Below are 15972 nucleotides of genomic sequence, written 5' to 3' on the forward strand. Positions count from 1 at the left end.
CTCTTCCTTCTAAGACATAAATTTGGATAGAACAGCTTTCATTCCAATGAAAGGAAAATGACAACAAACAATTTTTAAAAATTACAAATCAGCAACATGCCAGGTTCCTGTTTCATTTCCAACACCAAATTTCCAAGTTAGCATGAAAATCCCAGCCCTTTTAAGACCTTGCCCACCTGCACTAGAGAATTTCTGGTAATGCCACTATGGAGGAATGTGACAGGTTCTCAGAGACTTGCTATTATGCCTCTTAGATAAACCATTGTTTACTTGAAGAAAGGTAAAGCCTACCTTACTATTAGGTCCCTGTGTATTTGTGCTACATTATCAGATTGCCAGAGTTTGACTTCTCATAGAGTGGACTAATTACACTTTCAGTTAGAGGCCAGGCAACAGGCTTTCTTTTTGTGTAAGCCAACTGTCTCAGAGAGTTTATGAACATACTAGAATTAAAATAGCACCATGCTACTTTCATCATGTTCACTGCCTCTCTTTAAGTCTTAACATTTTTCACTTTGAGAAATTCCAAGAGGCCCTAGGTTTCTGAGCCAGGGAAGGTGCTACATGTGAACTGTGACAATGGCCTTAACAGAACTAACTTTTGAGGGTCTCTTTTAGCAGAACAATATTAACTTGACAAGAGAAGCTGGGCCAGCCAAAACATTATTTTTCCTCTTTCTGCTTTCCTTTTCTTTGTATGTTTAAGATCCACTGTTGATAGACTGCATTCTGCCCACTTTTGTAATAATAGTACAAACTACCCACAGTTGCCCAGTATTTTATTTTATTTTTTCTTCAAGCTGTTACACAGAAAAGGAATCTATAGAATAACATTTGTAAAATTACACCAGAAAATTCACATTTGTGTTGGAAAATTGTTAGCTGAGCCTCCTGGGGAAGGAAGCAGCTTGGTGCTTCAGAACAGCCACCAGGCTGGAGGCTTGTCCCTGGGGCTTTCTGTAAGCTAGTTAGGCGGCTGAATAGCCTTAAGGTGCACCAACACCAACAGTCTCCTGAGACTGATGGATAGAACCTCGGCACCATCTACTTCTAGCTGCAGCCTTTCTCTCCCTGCCCTCTTCACGTTTGCCCTCTTGATCTTTTGTTGTCTCCAAGTTTAGCTCAGGTGACAGCTAGTCACCCATTGTCCAAATCCTTCCAATCACCCACTATATTAGGCCTTTCCTCCCTACCTCAAATCAGACATTTTCATTTTGCACCCTATTCCACTATATTCATATTCCCTGGAGTTTGGAGGGCAAAGACAAGCAGATTTCTGAGTTCGATGCCAGCCTGATCTACAGGGTAAGGTCCAGGACAGTCAGAGCTATACAGAGAAATCCTGTCTTGAAAAAACAATAAAATAAAATAAAATAAAATTTCTCCAGTGTTTAACCTTGTTGGAGCCAAAGTGGATCCATCAGTCTATAGCAGAAGATATTCTGCAATGTTGATGAGAAATTGAATTCTTCTCAGTTTGACTAATGTTGATTGAATATCTACCTTTATGGTGTCAACCACTTATCAGGAAAGCAGATGTGTACAATACTGCAACACTATCATTATCCTCAAGAAGAATTTAAGGCCAGAGAGATGGTTCAGCTATTGAAATCACTGGCTGCCCTTCCAGAGAACTGCGATTCAATTTCCAGCACCCACATAGCAGGTTACAACTGTCTGTACCGCCAGTTCCAGGGGTTCTGAACCCTCATCTGGCCTCCTAAGGCACAAATATAAATTCACCCAAAAACAAATCAACAAATTTAAAAAGACAAAGAAAAGGAAAAAATTAAGGAAAAAAAAAAAAGAGTGTAAGGCAGGGTCATCAAACTACACTTGGCCACTTGTAGTAGCAACTGTTGTTGTTTCAGTGTGCAATCAAATGGGTGTAAATATGTTCAACAAAACTTCATTTAAAGGCCAAATTGTGGTCTAATTTTAGACCAGGGCCATAGTTTTCTTACCCTATTTAAACTCATGATTTCTTTTATTCCCTCTTAACTGTTTTCGACTTTATGGGTTCTACAAAACAAACAAACAAACACCCCAAAATGCAGTAATTGAAGAAGACCACTTAGCCAACAATGACTTAGCCAACAGTAACAAGAAGACACATTGTCAACATTCACAAGCTGTGTGTGTGTGTGTGTGTGTGTGTGTGTGTCAGGAGTGTGTCTTATGCAGGAGGTAAATATTATTGGTATGAGGTTAAAATTCTATTCTTACATACCTGATGTCAGGGTCAAGACAACAAAGTCCCTACAGGATCTGAGTATGCTGCACTCAGAGTTAACCAATATATTTACCTCTGCTCCTATCATTACACTAAACAGTACAGCTTGCCCCTAGGAGTATAGTAACAGTTAAAGTTAAAATAATAGCTATAATAAGAGTCCAAAGAACCCAAGAAAAGGCTTCAGAACAGACAATACAGAAGACACTATAGAAGTAACCTTCAGTCTAGTTAGAAAAATGTTGATGAATAGATTTTAGCTTAATAGGTCAATAAATAGCTGTCTCTGCAAAATTGAATGTGATAGATATGATACAGGACTTATTTTATGCTACTACTAATACATAAACTTAAACATTAATGGGTAAAGGCAGACATCATAGACTATGGCAGCTCAATGGAAAAAGAATGCTCTGTGTTGTGATTAGGGTGCATACAGAGACTCACTCTAACAAACTGGCATGGGCTTTGGGGGAGATAGGGGTGGTATGGACACAAGCTGTATACTCTCAAAACCTCTGAGACAGGCAATGATGATATTCACTATAGCAACTTACATCCCATTTGCAAGAATGAGTCTGGGACACAAAGGGCTGGGAAATGGTACACAGATGTTTGCCAACTAAACATTATTCCCTTGTTATAAAAGCAGTTGAAACCTAGGTAACAGTGAAGGCTTCATAGAGGAGATGGAATGTCCAGTGAGCTTTGGAAACAGGGTAAGACTCTTACAGATAAGACAGACGTTTCAATCATTATCAGCTAAGATAGGTAAGTCCATGGCTGCACTCAAGTCAGAGCATTCAATCTTGCATGGCTAAGACGAAGGAGATGAAGCAGCTGCTAAGGATATAGACTTGTATTCTGTAAAGTTAATCTGAACTAGCAAATTAGCAGATTACGTCTATGTTTACCACCAGCATGGAGATGGACTAAGAGACTACAGATACTATTTATAGGATAGACTTTCCATTTTGTGTCTGTAAGCAAGTCTCTGTCTGTCTGTCTGCCACCACCATTGATAGTGGTAGAGGTCCAGGGAACAGTGTTGGCTACCTTTGCTTATTCTGTTTTGTTACTTCCAACACCTACCTGGTGGCCAGGTTTCTTGTTTCCACCCTCATTCCTAGGAGCATGTCAGCTCTGCTTCCAATCCTTCCATTCCAGGGTATTTCTTGGAGTAGAGTTGTAGCAATCTCTTGTTGGCTGTCTTTGGTAGAGTTTTCTACAGAACCAGAACAGACAATAATATTTTTAGATAGATCCATGCATATATATATATATATACATATACATATATACATAAATATATAGAGAAAGATAGATAATAAGGAATTGCCTAACATTATTGTGAAGCCTGACAAACCACAAGATCTTCTGTGTTAATCAACAAGTTGAGACCCAGCAGAAATGTTCAGAGTTCTAGTCTAATGATATTTCACGCCATAAAATATTTCACGCCATTAGATAAACAGTGGGATTTACGTTTTTTAGCATGGTAACATTTTATATGTTAATGGTAGCATGTTATTTGTAGGAGTCACTGTCCTGCCTGATTTAGTCTACCTCCTTTCTCATCACAGGCTGTATGTTCCATTTCATATTGTTTGTTGTTGCTGTTGTTGTTTGGTTTTGTTTGTCTGTTTTTGCAAGAGAGTTTCTCTAAGTAGTGCTGGCTGCTCTGGGCTCTCCATGTACACCAGGATGGCCTCAAGCTCCCTGAGGTGCTTTTGCTTCTGTCTTCCAAGTACTTGGATTAAAGGTGTGGGTGCCCTCATGCCTGGTCTCTACGTGGTCATTTTATTTTATTTTGTGGCGCTTGATGTGGGGGACAGGATTTTGTGCATGTTAGTCAAAGGCTCTTCCACTCAGCTTCATCCCCCCACCACAGGGAAGGTATTCATAGCATCATTATCTATATTTAAACTTTGAGGATTGGAGAAGTTGGGTAATGGTCTCAGATTCACAGGGCAATAGGAGCCAAATGTAGGGAAAAAAAAAAAAGGAAGTCCCACCGCAAACAGAACAAAAAACAAACAAACAAGAGGAAGAAAAAAACCCCTTTTGTTCTAACCAGAACATTCTATAGTTCCTTTCATCCACAGTATTGTCATTGTATTAAAGGAAAAAAATATTCAGAATGAACAATATGATTAGTGAGCACCCACAGGGTTTCCTCAGAACTTACTTCTGTTAGTAACAGTGATGGTCAGGGTGAATGTTATTTTCCACTACCAAATAGCCTGGAGAAGAGTGACACATTTTGTCAAGTAGAAAAATCCAAACTCAGACTCCTGTCCTTTGCTTCCAAGGCCTTCCTATGGTTCAGATAGAAAAAGTGGATCTTCCCCTCCCCCACTCCACCCCCTGCTTTGTCTAAACACTGAACAGTATCCCAGGTCTCAAGACATTTTCTTCAGTACTTTTTCCCGCTCAGGTAAATGTCTAAATTATAATGCAGAGTATTTATTTATAGAGTCACACTTTTAAAAGTATTAAGGTATAAAAGACATGTTTTATGAGTCTCCTACAAATCAGGGATATTGATAAGCACTGGGCTTTCCCAGGTAACAAAAGGTCACAGAGATGTGTAGATTTATTCGCCATAGTGGATAGTGAGCAGGTCACCCACACAGACACCCATAGGAGGCACAGGTTATCTCAGCCAGGGAGCATTCTTGTGGCTCCTTCCATTCCAGGTAAAGGCCTATTGATTTCTAAGGTGGTTTATGTGTGAGAGATGGACTGAAATACAAGTAAGGCCAGCTCCTTCTCCCTCTGGTTTACTACAGCTTCATTTGTTCCTTGTTTTATAGACCTATTGCTTCCCAGTGATGGGTGGGCTGAGAATGAAGTACCGCCGTCCCCGCCACCACATCCTGCTCTGGAATGGGGCCTTGAAGATTTCAGTCACAGGTATCGATAAAATGATATATCATAAATGTTCCCTGTTATGGTTTTTCTGGGAAAACTCAGCAACCTTATTTTAACTCTATTTCTTTGCAGAATGGAAATCTCATAGTCTCCATTTTTCCTCCCCAGTGAAAGGTTTTTGTGACTAGGAACTTACATTGTTCATAACTTGGTTCCTGGAATTTTTTTGAGATTCATCTTATATAATTAACATCACTAAGAAAATAGCTGGGTTTCTCTTAAAATTTTGAAGATCAGAGTAGCAGAATTCAAAAGAAGAAAAAAATTCCAACCTCTTACATAGGAAGGTGCAAAGTAAAACCTAAGAAGCATAAAGTCTCAGGTTATTTTTTCTTTACTTTGTAATTGGCAAAACTGAAAGGAATTTTAAAAATAGATGCTCCAAGAAAGTTAATGGAACCTAAAAATTAAAGCAGCACCATATAATCTAAAATATTGAAAAGGGTACCCAATATTATAGCCACTCTGTAATAGAAACTAGAAAATCAATAACTTTTAGACTCACACAGGCACAAAAGCGGAAGATTTACTAAGCATACATACTATTTAACTAGGGGAATTCATAGATTTTGTTCTTCTGATGAGTTTTAAAAATCATTAAATTGTCTCTTTGCTATTTTCTGTATTTATTATGGCTGTTAAAAAACTGTGTATTTTATTCCATTCTGTTTCCCATGATAACGCTGGGAAATTTCTTCATTTTTCTTACAGCAACGCTGGTGTCATTTCTATTATGCTTTTTAATACAATGGGCTAAAAATAAGGCTACACAAGAGTATAGCCAACTCTATCAGAGGAAAGCCTGCCTATGTTGAACTACCTCTGTTTTTTAGATTTTGAAATCAGTTATTGTTCTCAAAACATTATCATGAAGAACACTGGGAATCACAGTGTGCTAAGCCAACACCTGGAGGGCTTTTTTAAAAGAACGTAGAATGTAGTTAGTTTTGTTTATTCTCTACATTGTCTGTCTTGATCCTGAATCCAAAATGAGTTTGATGACATCCAAAAATCAATATTCTTCGTGGTTTCATTCATTCTACTTTACAATTCCTTCTGTGTGTGCCACACAGTTCCATCAGGGTAGCACAAAGATGAATTCAGTAGAAAAGAGATTGGCAAAAGCCTAAGCAAAAGCAACATTGCTGCAGGTATCCCAGGGCCTGACCTTGAACTACAGGGCCACAGCAATAAAACAAAAACAAAACAAACAGGTTGGTGTTTATACCAAGTCAAACATGTCTGTCAACAGAATAGGACGCAGGACACCAAAATAAACCCACAAATCTATGGCCACCTAATTTTGACAAACATACTGAGAACATACACTAAAGAAAAAAGTTTATTCAGCAAATGGTGCTGGGAAAATGGAATCTCCAAGGAGAATGAATTTAGATCTGCATCTCTCACCCTTCTCAAAATACAATTTAAAACAGGTCAAAGGACTTAATCTCCAGCTCGAGACACTTGGACTGTTAGAGGAGAGCAGAGCAAACATGCTTGAAGTTATGACACTGGCAAGCGCCTTTTGACCAGGACTCCAAGAGCTCAGAAAATAGTCCCAAGAGTTGACAAATGGGAATGCTTAGAATTAAAAGTTTGCAAACATCAAGGGGAACTGTCTACAGAGAGAAGGGACAGGGTATGGAATGGGGAGTATCCCAGTCAGCTCTCTCCCAGACAGGCTGTGGTATGAAGAATACATTGATATCGAGAACATATGAAGATCTGCAAAAGATTAAGGACTAAAATCATACAGCTGCCTAATCAATATTAGGCTATTGAAATGAACAGACTGTATCAAAAGAAGAAACAAATAATCAACAAATAACTCTTAAATGTTCAATATCATTCCCAACCAGGGAAATGTAAATTAAAGTCACCTGAGATTCTCTCTCACCCAGATCAAATTGAGAAAACAGGTGACAGCAAGTGACTGCAGGGCTATGGGCGTGAGAAACCCCTGTCCACTGCTGAGGAAATACAAACTGGCACAACCATTTAAGAACTTGGTATGAAAACTTCTCTTTGCCATAGATGAAATCCACTAAAGAAAACCACAACCTATCCAAATAGAGAGTTATGGAGCCCAGTCCCAATGGATACATCTACAAAAAAACTCTTGTAATACAGGGAACATCATGGAAGACGGGGTGGAAAGATTGTAAGAGTCAAAGGATCAGGGAGTCTGCTGCCAGATTCTGTCTCCAGTAATATCAAAAGCTACATCCATAAAGTCTCACCAACATGGCTGTCCAAACTTGAGCTGGACAAGGATGGCATCAGTGACCATGCCAAAGTAGATTATGAAAACAACCAAAAGCCCCCAACCTTACACAAAGCCAACCAAGGAAAGCTGGGACCAGGAGAGGTGGTCTTTCCTAGGGAAGAGCACACCATTTGGTGGTGCAGTGCCAACCAGTCAGCCCTGTAAACATACATACAACTAACGATATATGGAGTCAACAAGATATATGTAGGAACATATATGTGTGTGGATAAGTGAATGCAAAACCAATAATAAGACCTTGGATTTGAAGGAGAGTGGGAAGTGGCGTGTGGGTGGGTGAAGAAATGAAAGAGAAAGGAGACATTAGATAATTAATTCATAATTGCAAAAATTAAGAAAATGCACTCAAAACTTTTATAGAACCACAAAGACAAAGATAGAAAAATTAAATTCGAACTGCCATATGACCAATGTATACCAGTCCTGGCCACATACCTAAAGAATTCAATTCTGCTGCAGAGCTGCTTGTAAATCCACATATATTGCTGTACTGTTCACAATAGCAATGGAATGTAACCAACCTGGATGCCCGTCTACAAGAAAATAGATAATGAAATGTTATAGGTATATATGAATATATGCATTTCACTTAGCTATTCAGAATACAAAGTTAGGAAACTTGCAGGAGTACAGTTTGAATGAAAAATGCACTAAGGGAGGTGACCCAAGCCAGAAAAGCAAAACTCTCATGTTCTCTCTCATAATCAGATCGTAACTTTTAATGCTTGTAGGTATGTAAATAAGAGATTGTTTTCTGAGAGTACATATAGACTACCAAACCATAGAGGCAACCTAAAGAGGGAGCATGAGGTATTGAGAGAGGGACAGCCACAGCAGGTCAAGTGTGACAGGAAAGTGGATGAGGCCATGAGTGGGATAGTCCATGTGATGAGGATGGAGTGAGGAAGAGGAAAAAATAATGAAAAAATTACGTTGGAAAATGCCATGAAAAAACCGAACTCCTTGTAGGCAAAACAAAAACAAAAACAAAACTAACAAACAAAAAACCCCAAACCAAAAGCTTTTTAGGCTAAAGAAAAAAATGTATTTTTCTCTTAAGAAGATTAGATGGAGAGATCAGTATAAAATGCCCTGGAAGCCCAGAAGACTGAACCCCAACTCTGCAGGATGAAGGAAGGTTACATCAGAGAAAGAGTGGTTTCATGGAAAATGAGGGGCCCATGAAGCAGGGAGGCAGCAGAAGACAAGCCTTGGTGGAGAGGGAAGGATACTGACTGGGTTCAGTGTAGCCGAAACTTTGATATCTGGAGGCAGAAGCCACGGCAGCTGCTCTGCCATGTTCCATGAGCACCTTGCTTCTCTGAAAAGCAGTGGAGAAGCATTAGATGTTTCAACACCAGGGATGAGTGTCAAACCCTGAGCAATTTCGTGTGTGGATGGGGAAGCTATAGCCCTTGGGACTTGTTAGACACGAGGGAAGCAGTATCTAAGAGAAAGGAGAAATTATATGGTTGGAAAGGACAGAGACATTTCTGAGGTGGATAAAACAAGTCTTAATGCTTTGCAACTCTCTCCCCCCTCCTGGGAACCTGTGACCTGTACCATCCTGCAAGCTGTTGTGTTGCCTAGGTGACCAGCAGCAGTGGGATTTGGATGTGTGAGGAAGGACTGGAAGGGAGCCAGAGAAGTTGAGCAAGGAAGGCTGCCCCCACCCCCAACACCTTTCAAATCAAACATGGAAAAGCTCTCCACAAGGGAAATGTGTGCTTTCAGAGGTCAAGTTTTCCTTTATACAAGAGAAGCTCTCTTCTATATAGAGGGGAAAATAGATTTGATCAAATTTAATGCCTATTCTTTAAAACAACATGAAATCAGAACTTATTTTTGTTATATCAATGATTTTGCATAAGAGAGAAGTTTAAAATCTGTATGAAAAAAAACCAAAATATATGGGAAATGTGTTTTTTTTGCTGTGAAGTCTCAATGAGTGATTAAAGCCAAACAATAACAGAATATGTTGAGCATCTGTGCTGGCTAGCTTTTGTCAATTGACACAAGCTAGAGTTATTTAGAAGGAGAGACTGTCAACTCAGAAGATGCCACCAAAGATTGGCCTGTAGGCAAGTCTATGGAGGTATTTTCTTGATATGGGAGTGCATAGATAACTGTGTATGGGGCTACCCCTGGGCAGATGGTCCTAGGTGCTATGAGAAATCAGACTGAAGCCATGAGGAGCAGGTCGATAAGCAGCAGCATTTCTCCCTTACACCAGCTCCTTGGGTGATAGATTATATGGTGTAAAATACAATACCACCCCCACTTTAATCCAAGTTGTTTTTTGTCATGTATTTTATCATAGCAAGAGAAACTCTAAGATAATATTGTTAGCAATTTAGACAACATTTGGTTATTCCTTCATTATTCATATTTTATCAGCCATATGCCCCCGATACATACACAAGGCATAGATCCTATGACGCTGCAAACAATTTTTTTGGCCAGTCTTCCAAATCTTCCTCCTTGTCTTTTACTTTCGGGGAGTTCTCCTTGAGCATCCACTCCTGGCTCCTGTGTCTTTCATATTCCTGGTTTGTCACCATTTTCAGGACAGCGGCATATGTTTCTTGCTACCCTTATTTATTCATTATGCAGCATAATTTGACAAGAGTATCATTTCTATTTGAGAGATTCCCTGGTTGTTCATGCTGAAAACACGGCCTTTATCTAGGACACGTCTTTGGCCTGCTGTCAGCTTCCAGCTTCCCACGGCCTCCAACTGCAGCTCACTCAGCCATGAGCACATGCTAACTTCCTTCAAAATTAAAATATGTCATATTTTATACTTAATCATTGTGTCACTCTGACTCCAAATGCTTTCGATGTGTAACATAAAATTGCAAACAATTCAACCGGTCTAACTTACATGGCTAAAATATTTTCACATTAACTGATTCAATACTACATTCATTACTTCAGTGTGCTAGCTGCTGACATTGGCTCTAACTCCATCGTTGTCTTGCATGACCCTCATGTCTTGCCTTAATTATCTATAGGTCTGACTTCAGCTTTCTTTTGCATTTCCAGTTTGTAAGATGGCAATAGGGATCCTTCTAATTAAAGTTTTCAAACTGTGCATTTGGACACATTCGAAATAGTGGTAACAGATGTATATAACTTCAAATTAATGGATGTAATCAGACATATGTATATACGGGTAAATGATTTGCAACATTCATATGTACAGTACAGCTTTCATTTATCTTATTTTCCTCAATTATACCCTAATATTTTTATGAAAATAGATTTGTTTTGTTTGAGCAGATCATAACTTGATACTCAATCATATGTCACCCCACACTATTTAGAATAGTGATAGGTAAGAATGATTATTTCCCAAAAGTTTAGATGCTTTGAGCTCTTATTCTTGGCATGCCAATCACTGAGAAGATAATCTAAAAGGCTGAATTGAATTAGCCAATACACTCATCAGTTGGGTAGATTCCCGTAGTCTGTTATGAGCAGAGTACTTTAAATGCAATGAAATATTTGTTTTGAAGAGGAATATTCATATTGGCCATAAGCATCTCCCCTGAAGGCTGTCATTAAAATATGAAGCATCATCTTGGATCTGCTATTTGGTTTTCTTTTCTTTCACCACAACCTATACTCTGTGGAAGCAAAAGCAAACCTAAAATGCAAGTTACTTAGGAAACTGCTCAGACCTTCAGTTTAGAGGGAAAAGACATTAATATTTATGTAGTCACACCACTATCTTAATCCAGGCTTGTGACTCGGGCCAGGCTTTGCTCTCGAGCAGCTGTGTGACCTAGGACCATCAGTCCCCTTCTTTGAGCCACATCTAAGAGATGGATGATTCCTTAATCATTAATTCCCTAATCAAGCCCTTCATTCCTTCTGCCTCGTTTTTGAATTTATGAAGATCATGTGTCCTGCTGACATTAAACCTGCATCATCACACAAGATCAAACCCTAAAAATCTTACGTACAAATAAAGGAAGAATAGCACATGTAAAGACACATGCTACCACAGCACCAAAGAACAAGGTAGCTCTTGATCTCAGCAGCATCTCTGAATTCTGTAAAACTACAAGGGGAAATTGGAATATTTGCATTTGATCATGCTGGCATCAGTAACACTAAATGAGTCATGAATTCTTAGGCACAGTTGGCATTCTCTGGCATCACTAGGCAACATGTCTATAGCATTGAAGGCTTTCTCCATTGACAGTGTACCCACATACCAACTCATATTTTCTACATATTTTTCATGGAAATGAGTATACTGTTTGCATTGGAGAGAATCCTGACCCCTCGTTCTATAGCCACCTTGGCCCACAGAAATGGAGCTTATAATATTAAAATATGACAAACATTGAGCTCTTACTGTGTGGTAGGCACTATTCTCACTATTTTTGCATATCTGAATTTGTTTGAGCTTTTACAATGGCCTTACAGAGTGGTTTTCTTACTGCACATTTTATAGATGAGGAGACTGAAGCCTAAGGTTGGACAATACAGTGATGCTTCTTTTATGTAAAAGGACACTGTGGTACAATGACTTGCCTGAGTCACACATCTAGTCAGGATGTAAACTGGTCCATTGTGTTCTATGGCCCTAACTCTTGCATAATGTACTGTGGTACCTCTCAGGAGACATTCTATTTCTACCCACTGGGTTATAATAAGTGAGTATAGGCTCATTTATTCATTCTTAAGGATTACTATTTCACAATAATAACAGGGAATATTAAATATCAATGATAAGTTTTTAAAAAATTAAATTTGGCTACTGTATTTAGTTTAAAAGTTGAGATTGTTCTCTGCATTTAGGAAACTCCTCATGCAAGATTAAGGTTGTTGTTGCTGCTTGTTGTTTAAAATGCCAAACTCTCTAAAACTCAACCTTAATCCTTTCAGATTGTCTAAGGATACAGACTTGTCACCCAGTCTGAGTTTAGGACAGAAATCATGCTGAGATGAGCTGCTCATATACACTTTAGCAAACTCGAGTACAAAGGAGAAAGCAGTTACAACTTAATTTATGGAAAGTGTGTACTTATTTCTTTCTAAACAAAAGTAAGCCATTACCTGAAATTTCTTTATATAATCCTTTGTACTGAATCCCCAAGCAAAATAGAGTATTCAGTAGAAGCAACAGTCTTTAGATTGACCCCAAGTACTAAGAAATCCATAAAGGGCATTTAATGTATTTGTGTCTAAATTGTCAACTGTGCTGTTCCTGTGGCTTTCTTTTGGTGTTATTGATGGACAGACTCTGCTTGCATTAACATTACTCTTTGAAGATCACCGAGAAAGGTAAAACTCAGTCTCCTGCAGTCATCAGTCATTCAAGATGGGTTTCTTTATGGAGACATCCCTTTCACTGCTCTTTAAAAGGGCCCACTTATCCCCTAGGAATCTCTGAGCCCACTTTGGGCTGGGCTAGTATCTAGAAACATCCTTTGAAGTGTTGGGGGTTGCTGAGCACCCCTCACCCACCTGAAGTTGTATATGATGCAGCAGGATCCCAGTTAGTAGAAACCACTGGAAGAACAAAAGATGCTATAAACCCAAACACAATAGTTAAATTATACTGCAGGATAACATACATAGGCCAGAACTGTTACATTCCATAAAAGAAGTCTGAGGGCCAAGTATAGGTTTGAAATATATGGCTGCACAGATACTTACACCCAAGCAATGGTCTGAAGTTAGGGACCCCTGTGGTTGAATTAGGGAAAGGCTAAAAGAAGTTGAGGAGAAGGGCAACCCCCTAGGAAGACCAGAAGTCTAAACAGACCCTGGACTTCTCTCAGACACTGAGCCACCAACCAGGCAGCATACACTAGCTGACCTGAGGCCCTTACACATATCCAGCAGGGAATGGCTGGTCTGACCTCAGTGAGAAAAGAAGCACCTAACCCTTGAGAGACTTGAGGCCCCAGGAAATAGGGAGACCTGGCAGGGTGTCTGGAGATGTGGGGATAAGGATATCCTCTTGGAGATAGGGGAGGAAGAATGGGATAAGGAACTGTCGGAGGGCTGAACAGGAGGGGGATAATGACTGAACTGTAAAAGAAGATTATAGATAATTAAAAAACAATACATGGCTTCAGGCTGAAGAATGAAGATACGCAGTGTGAGAACTATGTATCCATATCCATTCATAATCTTCCTCCCTCCCTGCCTTTTGGTCTAAACCCAAATATAACACAAACCTTCTTTCCACAGCTCTGGAGTGGATTCCACAGGATATTTTCCAGATCAACATGCCAACTTCAGAATGGTGACACCAGTCAGGCAGCCCGAATTGATTAACCTGAAAGCCTCCAAGAGCATGGACCTTGGTAAGTGATGGGGATGTGCATCAGGTCTGCTGTCCAGTCCCCACACATCTGACTTCCAAAAGTAGTCCAGGTTTTGTCTCTTAAACTTCAGAAGTTGCTCACCCTATCTTTCCATTCCCTCTGGCACATGTAATTATGAATAACCTGCTTGAACAGGAAAGAGATGCTTAGTTTTATGCAGCATTCCACATAATTCTCTCCCTCTGTTGATCAGGGAAGAAAAAACAAACAAACAAACAAACAAACAAACAACTAATCCTGGAAAAGCTGGATGGCAAAAACAAAAAAAACAAAAACAAAACTTCAGCTCGCCTGCCTGTCTTTGCATTTGTGTATTGGTTCCAGTTTGCATATATCATGCCAAGTGGGCATAACTGTTGTTTGGCCTGGGGAAAAAGAATGGGTCAAATGCTACTCCCCATTGGTTTTGTCAATGAAATATCTTCAAATCCTAAGACATTCAAGAGGGAGCAGTGCCTTGGATCTGTTGCACTGACTAAACAGCACAGCATTTGATGGCTTCAAGGGGAGATCCAGGTCTCTGGCAACAGTGTCGAGCAGGTCATGAGGCTGTAGGACTTTTCAGATGCTGAAGAGCATTGCTCCCATCCTCTGGAAACTTACGGAGTGTATGCTACACTCCGAGCAAAATATTCATTGTATCTTGAGTGTTCAGGGGCTAACCTCTGCAATTGTTTTTTTCTTGAGGCATATTACATATCTCATTAACATTAACAAGGAAACAGAACCATCAACGGTGCAAGCTCTACCCAATGGTCTGATAAATAGGGCTTATCAGTTGCTCATTTACAGAAGCTCGGGAAAATGTTCAATCACAGTGAAACGAGGGAAATGGATTCCATTTTCTAGAAATTAACTAAATTGTTGGGACGCATTTGCTCTAATGACCTATCGTGTGAGATGGACAGAAACGCTCAGCAAGGAGGCTGTCATGAGTGCTGGTCAGAAGGGGATTTGCTCAAGAGCAAACCTGTGACAAACCAAAGGGCTAATGTGACAGTGACATCTGGGATTACTAATAATTTAAGGAGCAATTCATTTTCTTGGAGTGCTTGATAAACATTTCCTGTTCTGTCTTGCCAGTTTCTCTATAAATAAGATGAATGGATAAAAACAGCTCTTAAATTTGGGGAGGAGAATATATTGCTGTTTTCCTTATTTAATTAAAAAAAAAGTGGCTAGCATTATAATTCTAAAATCTGTGCCAAAGATAAAATTAGTATATCATCCATTTTCAGAGATAAAAAATATTATGAAGTCTACACAATTATTAAACCTCAGTCATGTCCAAAAGTATTTAATTTTTAATCATATTTATCACCTTCCTCAGCTCCTTCCAAATTCATCCCCCCTTTTTCTTTTACATCTATCAAATCCAAGTAGTCCTGTCCTGAGGCTATGGCGTTCCACTGGAGGGTGGCTGGCTCGCCAGAGGCTATACTCTCTGACGGTGGGACTTCATGCCCACCCCCTTTCTCCATGTTGGACTTTGGTCTGGCTTGAGCTTGCACAGGTCATGTTCATAGTTGACACAGTTTCCTTGTGGCCATCGCTGTCTCTGACTCTTGTACTCTTTTAGTCCCCTCTTCTGTAATGATCTTGGGAACAGGGGACATGATACAGATGTCCCACTTAGGGCGAGGGCTTCTGGAGTCTCTCATTCTCTCTACCTTGACCAGTTGTCTGTCTCCATGTTAATCACCATCAGTTATGAGTAGAAGCTTCTCTGATGAAGGTTGAAGGATATGATAATATAATTAATGCTGACACTTTATTTTTGAGAAAACTTTCTCTTTCAAATTGAAATCTTATTTCTGAAATATGTGTATTAGCATTCACCCATCACATTTTATTGGTCATGATAGGTACACTCTAATGAAAAGTGGTAATAATAATGTCTGTTCAATTTATTCAAAAGTCCATGGGGTATCTTGTTTAAAGATCTAAATTGTAAGAAAATATGAAAGAAAGAGACAGGGGGCGAAGGGAGGGAGGGAGGGAGAGAGGGAGGGAGGGAGGGAGGAAGGAAGGAAGGAAGGAAGGAAGGAAGGAAGGAAGGAAGGAAAAAAGGAAGGAAGGAAGAAGGAAAGAAAGAAGGAAGGAAGAAGGAAAGAAAGAAGGAAGGAAGGAAGGAAAGGAAGGAAGGAAGGAAGGAAGGAAGGAAG

General features: G+C 39.6%; 1 protein-coding gene across 1 annotated transcript in view; it reads left to right on the forward strand.

Moving 5' to 3' along the window:
- The window catches only part of Pard3b (par-3 family cell polarity regulator beta), a 965568-nt gene that overhangs the window by 566338 nt on the left and 383258 nt on the right, over positions 1-15972 (forward strand). Inside the window, exons 14-15 of the mRNA XM_021162850.2 lie at positions 5050-5149; positions 13671-13786. Coding sequence (XP_021018509.1) covers positions 5050-5149; positions 13671-13786 — 216 coding nt within the window. The remainder of the gene's footprint in view (positions 1-5049; positions 5150-13670; positions 13787-15972) is intronic.

The sequence above is a fragment of the Mus caroli genome, chromosome 1, assembly GCF_900094665.2.
Source record: "Mus caroli chromosome 1, CAROLI_EIJ_v1.1, whole genome shotgun sequence".
Classification (NCBI taxonomy): Eukaryota; Metazoa; Chordata; class Mammalia; order Rodentia; family Muridae; genus Mus; species Mus caroli.